Here is an 18,443-nt window from a genome sequence, read left to right on the forward strand (position 1 = left end):
TGTTGAGCTTCTTTGGCTCGAAATATCCAAAAGTACAGAGGTATTCACAATTTATATTTTTAGAACGTGCTTGATTGTCAACCGTCCCAATTTTTTGAGTCTGTGTGCTTAGTAGCGCTAGATTCTATGGAATTCCAATTAGCAGTGCGACAAGCTTATTTTCAAATTCAGTTCAGGAAGACGTCGAACTCACCTGTAAGAATTTCAGAACGAGTGAATAAAGCAAACCGGTGTCAGAGTGATACATGGTTTTCCTTGATATGTGTTCCCCGACAAATATATCAGTAGTGAAATGTGTGCCGGAAAAACAAATATCGCTAGTGATATGTGTGTGGGGGGAACACATTACTGCACGAGTGATATGTGCTCCCCGATACATTTATCAGTAGCAATATACGCGGGGAAAAAACATAACACCAGTGATATGTTTTTCCTCGCACACATATCACTAGTGATATGTGTGCGAGGAAAAAAAAAGCATTTCACCAGTGGTATCAATGTGTTTCCCTGGTCGGGAAACACAAAACGCTGACACTATGTATCCAAGCCGGATCAAGTGGCGTTCAACATAATGGGGGCTCGAGTGAGCGAAAAGAGTCGTTTAAATCTTCAGGTCTGCAGACATATAAATTAAAGCTGTCTCGGTATCTGTAAATTCTTTTGTACTCTTTAAAATCGAGCGTGAAGAATGTTAATTCTTGTCATAGCAGGAATGTCAGATTGTGGAACACATATCAGTGCAGTACTTCGTGTAGCCATCGCTAGAAAAGTTCTCACAAAACAAATTAAATAACTTGACATTTAGCTAAGCTCAGCGATATCACTGCATGCAATAGACGGTAATGTATGGTGTAAAGTTATACCGCTCTTTCAAACCTAGTAGAAGCTTACTCGAATGGTAGAATTCTCAGAATAATGACACAATAATGCTCTGGATCGACGGGAGGCCCTCATGCCGGGCCGTCATGCCGTTAACTGATTCAGCTCTCTAAAGAAAGAGCGCAGGGGTTACGACAGGAGCCACCTCTTCAGATCATGAAAGCACTCAAGTTAAAGGTGATTCAGAATAATAAGATAACTAGACTCCAGACTACACGACGAAAAGTAATGTAGGTTCCGCTTTACACTTGTAGCTTGATAGAGACTTGGCAATTCAACTGACTGCGCAAACAAAAGCGAAAGTTTTGGTGAGAACAAAGTCTTTTATTTTATATTATAGTCAATCAAAAAAGAACCTTTTTTCCTTGAAAGGTATGCAAAAAGAAAAAAAGAAACTGACCAAATGAGCACATTCTTCACCATATTTTTTTTTAATTTTCGACCGAACATAAAACGCCCTCTCACGTTAGGAAATTTTTAAACTAAAGACAAATTTCTGTTTTTCTCCATTTTCTGTTTTAGGTCACGTGACCATGGGTGTGATCCAATGACGTCATCGATCGCACCACTTACAACCAACCTCGTTCCCAGGCTACTTTCTCAGTCTCTAAACAAATATTCATAAACTCGTCATAGTTTGCTTGATCTACAAGGTAGCGTGCGTTACTATTGCCATCTATTTCCATCCGTTCTTCATATCTCTTTGAAGGCTTTCCTTTCAACTGACCAATCAAACTACTGCAACTGTCTAAAGCAGAGTTGCAAACTCCACTTTTTCGCTCACGACTCCACCTCCCGCAGCGCTTGGATTTGTTTGCACAGTTGAAAGGAAACCATCGGAAATTAGTTCGACAACACCGAAAAAAGCTGTCAAACATTTAACTTAAGCACAGTTGGAAATCGCCCAGTTCATTCCAAACAACTGTGAAATGCAGAGACACTAGAACGAAAAAGAAAGTTGACAATGGCGCACGGTTCAGTGTTGTTTTAAATGCACGTTCAGTGTTGGTTTACGCATGCGAATGTACAACTTCTTATTTGCCGCTACATTTCGCGATGATGAATTTAAATGTCACCTGTGTGATGCAGGGTATGTGGGTTATACACGTGGTCACTTACACGAGCGCGTAGAAGGGCACACTAGAAAGTCATCTTCTATTTACAAATATTACAACCTCCAACACAATAGTGAAATGCCTGAACGCTTCATCGGGCAATTCAACATCATCGCGAGTTGTAGCGGCAAATTTGATTGCATCGTTAAAGAAATGTTGTACATTCGCATGCATAAACCAACACTGAACGTGCAAACGGAATCCATCCGCGCCAAGGTGTTTGTTTAGGCCGTTTATTCTAATTTATGCTTTTCTTGTACTTTTCCTTATTTGCATGCTTTTCAACTAGTCTCTTGATAATGGAGTCACGATGACCCCGAAACGTCGAGCAATAAATCTTTCTTGGTTTTTTAAAAGGAAAAAAGGTTTCAAAATTAATTTCGACTCCTGTGCTTTATTTTCACTACAAGTTGGTTTCCATTGGCAATAATTCAATCCATGTTTTCGTGCATTTTTGTCACCTACGAGGAGTAAACAGGCAGCGGCACCGTTATGTTGCAGGCGATGAAACAGTGACGGAAGATGCTGATAACACGAAACTTTATTTAATTACTGACTGCAACAAAAATCTCGTTTAATCTTTGACATTACGGACGTAATAGTAACCTGCATTTAATTTTTTACTTCAGTAAAACTACTTCAGTAAAACAGTCATCTTATTTGGTAACGGTTGTCCATTTTTTTCGACCAGGAAAAAAGAAAATATGTCAAAATGTGGGGCCTTAGTTGTTACATCTAATCATCTAATAAAGTTTAGAACACTGGTTAGCTTACATTTATTAGGCTGCAATTACACCCTTGCCATCACTGGCTGCTTTGTCTTTTCCATAGTAAATTATGCACATTTCAGGAATCAGTCAGTGAGTTCTAAGATACATAAACACCTTTCTGGCTTGCTGGTATATGTATATCAAAAAATAATGCCCAGGCCTTAAACATTGTCCTCGAAAATGTTGCATTTATCCAAAAGGTTCAGTTCTCGACTTACTATTCATTTTTCAAACATTCTTTCAGCCTCACACATTATCCTATGATATACAAGCTGGCTGGAGGTGTTTATTTAGTAATTAAACTCTACAGTCAAACCTGCCATTATGGAAACATATGGGACAAGATGAAACGATTGCATAAGCACATAAAAAATATATGAGCTGCAAAAACATGCAACGTACCACCTTCAAAAGAGCTGGTTAAAGTTGCATGGCACAGGATCAATCATGGAAAAACCCATAACATTACTATTAATCGTGACAAGACCTAAACAGCAAGTAGCAAAGCCAAGAAATTGAAAACTTTACCTGTAACAAAAAGGCTACATTTATCGAAAAAAGTTGATATCAATTAAAACCATCAATTATTTTTTAGGACACTGCATTGTTTTCACTGCACAGGATAATTTGCCTGTTAACTCACACACCTACGGGACAATTTTCATCACAATCAATCAATCATTTTATTTTTCAATAATTTAAAATTTAACAAATTAGAAAAATGTACAACCCGCATAAAGCAAAGCTAATCGAGGCGGGTTGTGTAACTTAAGGACGGTGCCTACTATTGTTACTGCGCATACGTTCTGCGCATCTCGAGATACTCGCGTTTCCTATGGGTTGTGCCTACTAATACAGGAATATTTTTGCGCGGTTTAAAACTATACAGAGAAAGCAGAACTTAGCAAATGCTTTTGGTATCTCAAAAGAAAATTGGGGGTAACCATGCATTTTTCAGAGATAATTAAGCGTCAATTTAGGAAAAAATCTCATACATTGCTTTATATTTTGGCGCTTTTTAGAGATATTATTGCTTAGTTATCTCTGAAAAATGCATGGTTACCCCCAATTTTCTTTTTGGATTCCAATAGCCCTTGCTAAGATCTGCTTTTCCCGCATAGTCATAAAACGGACAAAAATAGTTCGGTATTAGTAGGCACCGTCCTTAAACTAGATTACAAGCCTGTCAAAAGGTAAAGAATAATTGTCAATTGTTTGGTCTCTTAGCCTGGAATCTTGTCAAAATTCATGGCAATGGCTGTTCTTTGTTCAATGACATGCACTAAAAGTCAACTTTATTCAGCTCTGTTGAAGGCAGAAGGTTGCATGTTATTGGTAACCGCTGCAATAACAAAGCAAGTGTTTACACAACTGGGTTCAACTGTATCCCTGCAACTGAACGTTTCATGCTTTTTGCAGCTTTTACCTTTGACTTATAGAATATGGAAAACATTTCATCAGCCATTATTCCGTTTTAACGGAATGTTTAAACTGAGAGTTTTAAATACATTTCATGAGTACGTAAATTCTAATCTTCCGGGTGAGTACAGTCCTGACAAGGACTGTTTGGGGTGGCCTTGACTGATGTCTCAACAACCTGAGCAGAAGTCATCTTCAGAGTCAAGTGAATCGTGGAAAGTCAGCAGATGGTATGTATGTCTCTGGTTGTTAACAGAGATTGGTCAACAAAATTGAGATGTGATTGGTGGTTTGTCAGTAAGCCATGATGTTATTGGCTGTGAAGACTGTGAAAAGTGATTGGTGCATTTCGATCTGTCTTTTGTTAGTCAAAAGTCTTTGGGTCTATTGTTTGTTTGTTTCATTGATGTTGCCAATAAGTCGTTTGTATGGTGCAGGTAGTTGAAGGCAATGGATGAGTGGCATTTGTTCTAAGTTAGTAAACCAGCCTTCTAGAGTGAGTTGTTGATGGTAATTAGAAGTAACAGGTATCATAACAAATTCAAATCTATACACTAGTCATATGGTTTTCATAATGTTCAACAAGTAGAGCCTCACTACAAAGCCCCTCTTGACAAATCCAACAGATGTGTTTTTCACCATCTTCTGACTGAGAGTATCGCAAAGAGGAGGTTTGAGTTGACAGGGTATCCTTAACACCATTAACAGCACCCTTGTGGGCTCTGTTGTGTTTCCTTAAACTTCCTAAGTAGTTAAAAGACTTGCCACACTGGTTGCATTCATAAGGCTTCTCTTCACTATGGACTCTCTTATGTCTCCTCAGATTTCCTACGTGACTGAAACACTTCTCACACTGTTTGCATTTATAAGGCTTCTCTCCAGTATGGACTCTTTCATGTTTTCTTAGGTTCCCTGCTAAACTAAAATACTTGCCACACTGTTTGCATTCATAAGGCTTCTCTCCAGTATGGACTCTTTCATGATTCCTCAGATGTCCTACTTGACTGAAGTATTTGCCACACTGTTTGCATTCATAAGGCTTCTCTCCAGTATGCACTCTGTTATGTTTCTTCAGATGTCCTGCCTGACTGAAACACTTGCCACACTGTTTGCATTTATAAGGCTTCTCTCCAGAATGGACTCTTTCATGATTCCTCAGATGTCCTACTTGACTGAAACACTTGCCACACTGTTTGCATTTATAAGGCTTCTCTCCAGAATGGACTTTTTCATGATTCCTCAGATGTCCTACTTGACTGAAATATTTGCCACACTGTTTGCATTCATAAGGCTTCTCTCCAGTATGGACTCTTTGATGAACCTTTAGATTTCCTTCTTGACTAAAGCACTTGCCACACTGTTTGCATTCATATCTCTTCTCCTCTGTGGGAGCCCTAACATGATTCCTCTGACTCCTTCCTCTGACGCCGCTGCTGCACCTCAATATTCTTGGCATGTTTTCCTGTTTAATCAGAGAAACATAATAATATAAATAATTAAAATCAACTTTCAGAAGATTAAATTGAGAAGTATTATAAAAATAATTATCTCAATATCTTTAGCTTTTTTTGCAAAAAAAATTTAAACAAATAAAACGAATCTTGTTTCTACTGGAAAAAAAACTTAGTACTAGTATAATTAATTTAATAATTCATATTTTTTACAGTAATACAAAACAATGTAATTTGGGGGTATTATTATTGCATTTGACAAGGAAGGCGTTCATAATTTAGTCGAAATCGACATTTTTGGAAACTGTATTTATTGACACCAGTTTGCCCCCATCCCCTCGAAAATTATTCAGGGGCAAATGATTTCCATCGACCTTGTGCTTTGGTTTGAATAGGAGTCGAGTGTCACGTTTTGCCTCGCATGTTGGTGTGCTTGCTTGTAGAGTTTGACCTTCTCTTTGCTTTTGGTGTGCTAGCTTGTAGAGTTTGACCTTCTCTTCATGTTTCGTGTGCTTGCTTGCTGTGTAGACTATTATCAGATAAGTTGCATTGTTTACGTTTGAAGTTAGAGTTAATGGCATTTGGAGTCTTGCGAAAGCTTATCAATGTTCATTTCTGTTGCTTCTAGCAGGCAGCGTTGGTTTCTTGTAGTGAAACAGGTAAACAACACTAGGCCAAACTTATTTGTGTGTCTTCGCAGTCGTACACAATTCGTGAAGGCGTCAATAAATCTAACTTGTGAGTTAAAAAACGAAACTTACCTAAGCAAGCGCAGCTGTCCAGCAAAGCACACTAAACACGATGCAAGAACCTGAAACTTCACTCCCGCTAGAAACGAAGGAAATGAATGGTAGCAGGAGGTTTCGCCCCATGTTGAGTTCAACTCGTTCAAGTTCACCCCCCACTTTTCGAGTTCGACCCGTGCCTTCAATCGAGTTAGACCCGTTGGTATATTGAATTCGCCCCCCAATTTTAATAAAATCCAAAGAGCCCAGTGACTCCTTTAAGAGCCACAAACTCTCTGAAAGTCATAACCAATATCATCTGTTATTATGTGCTTTTGCAAATTGACTAAAATAAGCGGTCATATTCAATGCACTGATGGGGCAAACTCTGTTGATTTGTAAGGTTGAACGGCAATGTGGGGGGCGAACTCGACAGGGGGCGAAACCTCCATTATTCAAATCAACATATTAATATGCTTTTGCAAGATTCCAAATGACAGTAACTCTAACTTTAAACGTAAACAACGCAACTTATCTGATAACAGTCCACACAGCAACGAAGCACAGTCCAGAATTCGACAAGCAAGCACACCAAACGCAAAGAGAAAGTCAAACTTGACAAGCAAGCACACAAAATATCCATTATATTATAAACACTATATTATATACTGGCTGATAACATGTTTTTGCGATTTAAATAAACATGTGAAAATATCTGGCAGTTAATGTTATTTCCTCTTCCCTAATTTATGGTCGAATTTATCTCGCTAATCTCTGATTATTACTAGTTATTATTATAATTACAGTCGAACCTCCTGAAACAATCACCCAAAATGCCAAGATAAAGTGGTCGCTTACTGGAGGTGGTCACTTACAAGAGTCGAACCAGAAGGGGTCTCTTCTAGGAACAGGTCTGACACATCTACTTATTTCAAAATAATTTATTGCATACATTTCTCTAGTTATTGTACAACCAGTGCTAGGTTAGCCTGCGAACAGCAGACGTATTTCCGGTCGTACCTCCGAAAAGTAACGTCTGCGATCTCGAGCTCCGAAACGCTTTCTGTGACGTCAATAGTTCTTCACCAATCAGAATTCGGCTCTACTGTTTGTGGAGCTAACACGCATGGGCTTTACGTGGGGATCTCGATGTCCGCGAGAAAAACTAAATGGCAGAAGATGGGGAAAGCGGTTTAACTCACTAAAATGCGCAGTAGATAAATAAATATTGTTGGCTTCCAAAATTAACTGCATATTAAACTTGCAATGATTAAACAAATGTTTTCTCACGTAAAATAATATGGTTACCTATTAATCATTTGCCGAAAAACACACTTGAACACAAAAATTGCTAAAATTCACGGCCCTGTAGGCATTCAACATGTTATAACACAAGCGGCATATCACGTGGTTCTCGCTGCCGACGTAAACAGACAAATTAAATCGACTCCAAGTGAGCGATGAATTAACGCACCAATCTCCAGTTCACTCTTGCCAAAGATCTTCTCTTTCTCCTTCAGACTGAGAATTTTATCCTTACACAAAAAACAATCTCCTTCGGCCGAGGTAACTTTTTTCGGCGTTTCCGCACTCATGGCTACTTATGCCGCTTCTGAAGCAGTTGTCGGTCCTCGCGATTTCGCGCGTGTTATCAATAACATCTTTCTATCACTCAATTTCATTGGTCGAGTAAAGAAGAAAAGAAATGACGTCACGGAAATCGTTTCGGAGCTCGAGATCGCAGACGTTACTTTTCGGAGGTACGACCGGAAATACATCTGCTGTTCGCAGGCTAGTGCTAGGTGGTCACTAAAAGTTCCTTTAATTGTGAGTAGCTTAGTATTTACAGTCAACATGGAGATCAAATCAGGTGTCACATGGTCACTTGCAAGAAGTTAAAAACAGGGAAAATTGTAATGCAGTCACCCCAAAAAGTGTTCGTGGTCACTTAAGAGAGGTGGTTGTTTACAAGAGGTTTCAATTATAGGGCTTTGACTGGGAAAGATTTGGTGTTTTGAATAGATGGTTGCTTATAATAGGTGGTCGAGCATGGAGGTTTGACTATATTATTATTATTATTATTATTATTATTTTTATTATTATGCGCAGTAAAACTATCTGTATGCACAGTATAAGAAAGCACCACAGGGCGCATAGCGTAACCTGTGAGCCAAGCGAAACTTAAAATAGCATGTGAATAAATCAATAAAATATATATACATATATAAAATATATAAAATTCATTAGTCTAAAAATATCAAATATATAAAAATATATAAAAGTCATAGTCTATATAAAAATGTAAAAAAGTCATAGCTGGTCTATTCATGGCTGGTCTATCAATCTTGGTATAATAAATTATTATTGTTATCATTATTATTATTATTATTATTATTATTATTATTATTATTATTATTATTATTATTATTATTATTATTATTATGCCCAATATATCAAGTGTGGCAGGTCCAGGGACTTAATGATCATTGCTTTCCCAATTCATGTAAGATCCCTTGCTCCCCAAATATCTAACTTTCTTTAAAGCTTTCACATTTTTAGATAAAAACTTTAGTTCTTTGTTTTGTTTTTCATCAAAAGAAACATGATTATATCAATTATGGGTAAGGTGGATGTTAACAACCCTTCACAAGGTTTGGTATTTTTTTTTTGGTAGTTCCAATGCAGCAGGAATTGTTTGAAGTTATTCAAACAAATAAGAAGATTGTTATGGTACATTAAGCAGAAAATTAATCCTTTCTGAGGGTTTTGACAGTTTGAAAATTCAGCATGACATTATCATTATTATTATTATTATTATTATTATTATTATTAGGCAGTACAGAGGCTGACACACAACTTATCAACAAAGATTAAAGATTTTCACAGGTCAATAAGCCATGTTCGGACATTATAAGGTTTACCGACCGACATTTTTTGTGTGTTTACAATATAGTTCGAGTTACCAGTGTTAATTTAATTTGAGCCAAGGAAAGTACAGTGGAACCCCGGTAACTCGAACTTAGATAACTCAAACTCCCCACTAACTCGAACTAAGCCCCATTTCCCTTGGATTTGACCATACTTTTCAGTCACTTTTACTCGGATAACTCGAACTCCAATAACTCGAATTCCTTGCTAACTCAAACTAAATTTTGTTTCCCTTGATCAAAATTTAACCCTATAACTCGAATTCTGGTTCTTGCAACTCACCACTGATGTTATCCTTTGCTCCTCCTGTCATGTTATCGGTAAAAAACACTGGAATTGACACTTATAGAGCAATTTCATTTTAATCAGTGCAACAGATCACGCATTTGACAGTCGTTTCCAATCTTTTTAGTCAAACTGCATGCACTGCCTGTTAAGCTGTCACTAATAATGTTCACATCTCAAGGCGTTCCCATTCTTTCTTTAAAATGTTGACAAAGATTTTTTCACCCAAAAGGTTCAGCTTACATGGGACTTACAGTTTCTGATGAGAGTAAGTTTAATTTGCCCTGGGTAATGTATACTAAAGTGCTGATAATCAATGAACTATAAATAATTTACATGAAAAGTCGAATTTTTAATCTACCCCGATAACTCGAACCTCCGCTAACTCGAACAGTTTTCCATCTCCCTTCAGAGTTCGACTTACCGGGGTTCTACTGTATAATTAGTTCTAGTTAACCGAATTCGAGTTTAGCTAAAAATCAACGACTTAAAAGTGGGGTCAAATACAGGGGAAATCGGATTTTATTCGAGTTAGCAGGGACTTCAAGTTAACGGTCTCTATTGTAATTGGTATTTTAAAAATCAAATTCGATGCCACTATCCCAAACAAACACTGTTTCCTTGTGCTTTGAAAATTAACATGGCGGTCAGGTCACAACCTCAAAACCATCATTTCTACCCAAAAATCACCCTATGCTCGTCTCTATCGATTAATGGAATCACCCAAAGACCTCTTATGTGGCTAAAAATACACTGAAAGGCTTGTCTTACCTTCAATAAACGAAATCTTGCCGCTTAGTTACCCGATCACAACCCACAACACGCGCATAAACAGTCTTCGAATGATGTTGTTTGACAAAGCGTGGAAAACGAGCGGTTACTTAGCTTCGTGTAAAGTTGGACTGGACTTGAGGATTTTATGCGTTGGATTTCTTGTCAGAAACCAGCAGGGAGGGACACAGAAGCAAATTTTACTAGTTCGATATTCTCAATTCAGGTTATGAAGATGTAAAGGTTCGTCGTGAGGAAATTAGTAGATGTACTATTTTTGTTTTGTGTGCTACTTTGGCTACCAGAGGCAACCTCGTTCCCAGGGCTTTTCCCTTCTCGTGGGGGGAAAAGCTCTGGGAAGAGGTTGTACCAGAGGTTTTTCTCGCGCGCAACGAGGACCAAGTTGGACTGGACTTCAGGAAAATATTCTTTTTACGAGTTCTAAATTCCCCCAGATTGTGGAGGTATAAAGGTTCCTTGTGCGCAAATTAGAGAATTTACTTTTTTTCCTTTGTGAGCTTAGTATACCTTAGCTTTGCCTACTTTGGTTACCAGAGGTTTTCTCCCCCGCGCAACGAGGCCTCCAAGACCGAGGGTCATATTAAATAAAGATAGAAAGAGACTTTGACCGGAACCGAAAACCGGGAAAGAAAAGCCTCTGACGGAACAGTTTAAGAAACTTCAGTGCAATAAAGAGAGGGAACTGGCTTTTCTCACTTTTGACGCTGTCTTATTTTATTTTAGAAATAACAAATTCTAGTCTGCATAGTGGATTAATTGATGTCGTTTAGCCTACACAGCAAACTTTCCCGTGGTCCCATGGGAACGTCAGGACGACTCAGAGTAAATTTTGAAGGCGAATTTGATGCTGTCTGCCTGCTTGTGTCACAAAAAACGAGTTTTTTAATCATGGTTCAGGAGGTGTAAAAGACTATATCAAGGCAGTAAAGCAGTTACAGTAAATTAGAATCTATGTCCTCGATTGTTCTAAGTGATCTTGTTACTGATCGCTTATAGCCCAGTGTGGGTCATAAGCAACGGTCGACTGAATGCCTTAAACGTTGTGTGATCGTAATGAAGCTACCAATGATTTATAGACTTTATGATACTAGAATATACTATCATTATATTCAGTATTAGTAATAATGGTGTCAAACGTTTAACGTATTTGTCTCAGTATGAGAAAGATGAGAAAACAAAACATTTACTGGTGTAATGTTTACTGCTTTGGGTTGTTGCGAAGCCTTAGACTCCCGAAAACTAAGACGAGTACTTTCTTTCATCATGTTTTAACGGGGATCTTTACTTTTAATTTTTTAAAAAATTAGACCTTCTAATGTTAAGTTTCTTCTCTTTAATTTGAATTTTTGCCTTTTTTAACAGGGCCACAAGTTGGTCAGTAATTTTAGTTACTGTTAGCCTCTTGTAAGTCTTATTTACTACCTAAATTTGGTTAGCTCCTATCCGTTATCATCAAAAAATAGTATTAGCACAGCAGTCGCTTTCTTTTTGTGGGACCGGGGATAATTTTCCTTTTGGCATAAGCCAAGAAACTCTAAATTGGTTTCTTTTTGCTATGGGTAGACCAGTTTCTGCTGTTATTACTAACGTCTACACGCTCCGATAAGTCAGGGATCTGGAAGCGCTACGTAGATGACTCTTTCACCATCTTGGACCAGGGTTGTGTTACAACTATCTGCAACATCTCACCAGCCAGCAGCCCTCGATCCATTTCATCATTGAGACCAAAACAGACAGTAAGATCGCTTTCCTAAGCACGTTAGTTTCAGGAGAACCAGACGGCCGCCTTATCACCAGAATCTACAGAAAACGGACACACAATGATCAATACCTAGCATATTCACATCACCCTCAATCAGTAACACGTGCATGGTATTGTCAAGTGCTTGTATGACCTGGCCACACGTCTTGTGACACGGCCATCAGCTCTCTCTAAAGTGAAGATACATTTTTCATCTGTTTTTGTTTCAAATGGTTGTCCTTTCTTCTTTTTGAAGAAGCTGACCAAGACCCGTAGACCGGCACCTAGAGAGTTTAAAAGTACATAGCTGTTCTTCCTTGCATAGCCAGAGGGGCTTTGCGGGCCTCTCCGCCGCTGCCTACAACAGCAACGCATTGAAACGGACTTTAAATCTGACACCACACCAAAGTCACATTTGGTTCATCTAAAGGACGTGGCTCATCCGTCTAAGCAGCAAAACGAACGAATGCGGCAAAATCTACATCGGCAAAACAGGGCGGCCCAGCCAATACAGGAACGAATCAAAGAGCATGAGGGGTACACCGTAAATGCTCGAATTAGCGCCCGGGCCGGGGGCTTATTTAATTTTCTGGGTCGAGATGGGGGTGTTTATTTCGTTTCTCAAATTTCGGCCTCAGACTAACATTGTCTTTTTTTTCAAGTAAACACGAACTGTAACAAACTGTAAGTGAAGGGCCTATGCACTCACAAGGATATTTCCCTCGAAGAAATGAGAAGAAAACGTGCAAGACTTTAGTGGTCTAAGATTTGTACTGCCTCCCATGCAAGCCCAAACGTAACAAGCCTCTCCGCCAATCGTTTATAAGGGAAACTGAGCTAGGAAGAAGCCAGTAAGCCACCAAAATAACGACAGGGAAAGGCTGTTTTATTCACTATCACACAATATAGCCATCTTTGGTATAAAAAAACAAAACAAAACACTGTACTACACAAAAAGCTACATTTTAGAAAACTTTAAAAACTGCAAAAGCCGTGAACGAAGATACTGCTTGCTTGTACGTTGGATCTCACAGGAGATCTAATCAGCCAAACTTGAAAAATAGACGATGAGAAGTCCAAAGACTACTGCAAAGCTGACACAACGTAATATATTTTAAAACAATATTTCGGCTGGAGTAGTATAGGAAATGGGGGTATAAGCGCAGTTCCAAATTTTTGCGTTGATAAATTGCACTAAAAATTGCGCCATCAGAATTTCATCATATGGAACATCAATTCAATAACTGCCCGTCATTGGGAAGCGATAAATGGTTCATTCATAAGCGTCTTTTAAGGGTTTGTAATGCACCCCGCGCTCAACCATGATATGGATTTCAAATCAATTACCGCGCCAACAAAATTGCGCCAAATCCTAGAGCCATTCTTGAATAATAATATGGCCGCCACACTCTTGCATCATCAATGTTTATAAATAGGATAAGTATTCAATCTGTGAAGCGTTTCTGAAAATTGCGCCATATTTTGGCTTGTATTTCAGAGCCGGTTTCAAGCCAAAATATGGCTACGGTAAGCTTGTTATCACCATTATTATCTCATCCTCGACCCCACAATCCCTGTAATTATCCCATCCATTAGCGCCTTATTTATTTATTCAAAACACTATTCTAATATGTTTGAATAGTAGATGATTTTTCCATTCATCAAAATATGACAATGGCATATTTTGAACTGTTCCATCACATATGTATGAATTTGTTTCTCCATTTTCGAAAATGAGAATACTTCCATAAAATTGCCTGAAAACGACCGAATAAAAATTTGTTATCACAAAAACATTAGTATCACAAATATCGCGTTCTTCTAATCGAACCGGCTTACCTGAATATATTAGATTAACTGTTTTTGGATCTCGGCTGCTAAAACATATTTCACAAACGGAAGTTACTTTACCATTATAATAAAATTGTCGATATGTTCTTCTCTTTTTACAACTGTGGCATTTGGTTAATTGATTTATTACTTTGATGCATGGGCATTTATCTTCCATTGGATAACAGCGTATAACCTTCTTCATGTGTTTTTCGGCTTTAATTGGAAATTTTATGATATATTTCTTTTCCATTTCTTTATACTATTGAATAGTGACATTTCTTTAAACCATTTCGAAAAATTTATTCTTTGCTGTCAATAGCTTGTCTCTTCGTCGTTACTTTTTTTCTTACGCGTAAGAAACGCATTCACCGCATTCTAGCCATCATGGATAAGGAAAGGTTTACACTTTTCAGGGCTGGACTTGTACAGTTCGTTGAATTGGTTAGGAGAGGAAATGATATTGATGCAGTTCTCACCGCTTTCCTTCAAGAGTTTCCGGAATTGGCGGCTGAATTTGTATTACCTGATTTGATGAAAGTTTCTATGCCTGACATTGTGATGGAAGAGGAATCTCCTATTGTGAAAAAACGTTATCGAAAACCGAAAAATATGGAGGACATTAAGAGAAAATTGATGGAGAGTGTCAAAGAACAAAAACCTTGGAAAGATTATACTGACGTAAAACTAATCATGGACAATGAAGTTACATGTCTTGAAACACTGAAAACGCTTGATGAAGCAGAAGATGATGCGAGAAAAAGAATAATTTACTTCTCATGTCTGAAGGGGGAAGTTTTTCAGAGGCTTAGAGAGATCAGCGGCAAGAAGATGGCTAAATTGTTAAAGCTCACCGATTATTCACAAGCGCATGCTTATTTTTTAATTAAGCTTCACAATTTAGCACTAAAATATAATAAATTAATGCATTCAAACTTACCAATTCGCTTTTTTAGTACAAACTGGCGTGAAATTGTTAGTATATGTGAAAGTAATGAAATATATTTTAAATGAAACTTTAGTTGCAATGTCCATATGCAAGGCTGTTTATGCAATCGTATGAATTAATTAAAAAGTTTCACATTTTGCATAACAAAGGCTTTTTTCGTTATTTGTCTTACGCGTATTAAACAATATCGTGTATAATAATATATTGTATAGTAGAATGAATTGTGATTTGGAAATACATAAAGGTTTCAAGGATTTTGAAAAGTCTTGTCCTTTCTGTTATGAGCAGTTTGAAAATCGTCAGCCGATCGAACGCGAAAAATGTTGTGATAATGCTCATATAATTCTTGATAGAGGTTATTCAGTTTGTAAAAATTGTGGGCAAGTTGCTGGCTATAAATTTGTAAACGAATATGTTGATTTCCGAGAGAATCTTTATCGCTTTCGTAAAAAGAGCGTTTACAATCGAAAATATCATCTCAAAAATATAATCGATGATTTGTCAGCAGCATCGATTATATCTATTAATTATCGGCAGAGGGAAAAAATACATCATATTTTTGCCCGAATTAATAAAATTCTCCCCAGTATTAATGGGAAAAGGAAACGTATTATCAGTGTGAAATATTTATTGGAGCGAATTTTGGGCAAAATGGGATTATATCACAGTCAGCTTACTAGTATAAAATCGAAACAAACCTTAAAAAGTTATGAAAAATATTGGAAGAATATATTGGATTTGATTGGTGATGAAATGATTTAGCGAAATAACTCATCGTACATCTTGGCTTGTTTATCGACAATCGGTGTGTTGTCTAAAATATAATCATCAGCATGTTGTAGTTTTTTCAGGAGATCATCATCAAATTCGCCACTTCTAAGGATTTCTTTTATGGATATTAATAAGTGGCCGTATCTTTGATAGGCGTAATGACATTGGTATTCTTTTCTGTCAAAATTTTTATGTTGCATATATGTTTGAATGATATATGCAACTGTGGCTGTTGCTATTAATGATATACCAGATGTGAATAGACTACTTGATATTCCACCAGTTGCGAATATTCCGGTTAAAATATTTCCGATTAATTTTCTTTTTTTGAACTTTTTATAAGCTTTTTTAAAAGTCCACATTTTTTTATGGTATGCGCGATAATAAGATTTCAATTCATCAATTTGGTCAGATGTTAATGTGTTGCTAATGTGGTTGAAGTCAATTATAGAGTTCATTATAATAATAGATTATTTTAATCTTATTTAGGATTGAAAATTTTATTTACTGTTATTTTAATATCATTTGATATTTTATCAGATAGTTCATTACCGATTCTAGTTAGTTCACTTGTTAATTTATTGTTAATTATAGCTAATTCACTTGTTAATTTATTGTTTAATGTATTAATATTATGGTCATTATCATTTACTTTGGAACTGACAGAATATATGTCATTATTGAATTTATTTTCTAGTTGGCTTAATTTAGTACGAACAATGTTAATATCTTCACCGATGTCATTATGGATGGCAGTTTTGGTTTTATTTATTTCATCCATAACTTGAGTGATGATTTTAGGAGTTGGATCATCCTGTGGTTGGTTATTTATTTCATCTTTCAAATTATTTAAAAGAATTTTTATTTGGCCAAGTGAAGTGGCATGTTCATCTTCAGAAGCATCTTTAATGACTAAGTGCCGGTCTTCAGTATCAATGTCACCATCATTATTAATATGAATTGGTTCTTTATGTTTATGGTTAGGATCGATTGATTCATAAGTCATGGTGTATTCTATTTTGTTACCATCTTCATCCAATATATGATCACCGTTTTCATCTTCAATGTAAGGCATGTTATATATCATATGATTAGATTATTAAATTGTAGAAAAGGGTAAATTTAACACCAGAAATTGGTATTAATTTTTGCGTATTTCTTTGGACGATCATGAGTGATAGTATTGATGGCAATCTAAGATTATGGAAATTAATAATAAGTTCAGAATTAGCTGATATTACTGCATTAACATATCTGTTTGGTGAAACTAAATGTCTTCTATCCATATATATTATCAATTGTATATTACCACTGAATGTAGCTGAAAGAAGAATTAGTTTTTGAAAGTAAACAACAGGATTCATACGTAATTTGATACTACTAGACCCGTAAGTGAAAACACCAGAACTATTAGATACTCCATAAATAATTTGGCGATATGTTAATTGTTTTACCCATCTTTTTGAAACTAAATCAGAATCTTTTACGGGATCTTTTGCATCACGTAGTCGTCGATTATTTAAGTTTATATTACCATCAATATCTAATTTGATTCCAAAATGAGCATCAACGAAATCATAGTGTAAAATGTACAAAATGAAAGAACCATCGAGTGTGACACCAGTACCAATTGTATCGAGAATTGTCAATGAGTTTACAGATTTTAATTTAGAACTATTTATATTGAATGTATTGTCACCATTAATGATATTTCCAATTCTGTAGTATGCAGCGCTTTGTGATGAATCTCCATAATTCACTTTATTGACGAGTATTTGAGCACTATTTACATTGACATTGCTTGTTATTTTTATTTTTGCAATGATTAAATAATCTGTATCAGTTAAAGTGAAATTATTATTATTTGCATTATTTTGTAAAACACCATTACTTATTCGACCACCATAATTAGTCAAAAAATTATTTTTGAAAGAAATTAATGTTAATGCATCATTATCATCAGATGGTGATGATATATTTATCAATCGTTTATTTTTGAAATCCCAATTTCCACTTAAATTTTTAGTTGGGACATTAAAATCAACGTATTGTTTTGTAGTTGCATCAGTTGGATTTGATGGAATAGGTAAATTTCTAATATTTTTACCATTCATATTAAGGCCTACATTCATCTTCATCCAGTTACTTTCTGAAATGAACATATTGTGTAGAAATCCATCATAAACTGCAGGATCGACACTATTACTCCAATCTTTAATACCGTAAATTATCAAGTATGCATCTGGACGACGGGTGGTTCTGCCATGGATGACTAATGTTATACGATCTGGAGTATCTTTACTGTTATTATTTATTTGAACCAATAACTTACCATAATTATCGAATGCTTTATAGACTTGTTTGTGAATATAGACAGTAGTTCCCTGAGTTGACAATGATACGTTAGTTGATTCAGGCCAATAGTATTCAAATATCATTGTGAACGTACCAATGGGTAATGGATAAATGTTGAATGAGATACCACTTCGATAATCATTAGACCCATCAGAGTCTTTTATGAGTGTGATAGAATAAGCCTTTTTATTTTGATGAGCGGATTCTTGGAAGTTTTCATCAATTCCATTAACCCTTATATTATACTCTGAAGCGGATTCATCAGTGTCAAACAGGTATTTGAAAACATTTTCTTTATGGCTGCTAACCAAATGCGATTCAGCAAGTTTATCTTCAAAATACTTTTTATTTACACCGTCTTTATCATTGGTTGGCTCTTTAACATTTATCAACTTATGATCATCCAAATTTAAATCATCAGTCATTGAATTGG

At 36.4% G+C, this 18,443-nt stretch overlaps 2 protein-coding genes across 2 annotated transcripts in view; both read right to left on the reverse strand.

Annotated features, from left to right (window-relative positions):
• Positions 1–8,348, reverse strand: part of LOC146460096 (uncharacterized) — a 51,954-nt gene extending 43,606 nt beyond the window's left edge. The window contains exons 1-2 of the mRNA XM_085088446.1: positions 6,396–8,348; positions 4,997–5,645 (exon numbers count right to left, since the gene is read on the reverse strand). Of these exons, the coding sequence (XP_084944572.1) occupies positions 4,997–5,639 (643 nt within the window). The 5' untranslated portion in view covers positions 5,640–5,645; positions 6,396–8,348. The remainder of the gene's footprint in view (positions 1–4,996; positions 5,646–6,395) is intronic.
• Positions 2,430–18,443, reverse strand: part of LOC146460100 (uncharacterized) — a 67,695-nt gene continuing 51,681 nt past the window's right edge. The window contains exon 3 of the transcript XR_014857685.1: positions 2,430–2,550. The gene's annotated coding sequence lies outside the window, so the exon portion shown is untranslated. The remainder of the gene's footprint in view (positions 2,551–18,443) is intronic.

This window comes from Pavona decussata, unplaced genomic scaffold (genome assembly GCF_977016875.1).
Source record: "Pavona decussata unplaced genomic scaffold, jaPavDecu1.1 SCAFFOLD_214, whole genome shotgun sequence".
Taxonomy (NCBI): domain Eukaryota; kingdom Metazoa; phylum Cnidaria; class Anthozoa; order Scleractinia; family Agariciidae; genus Pavona; species Pavona decussata.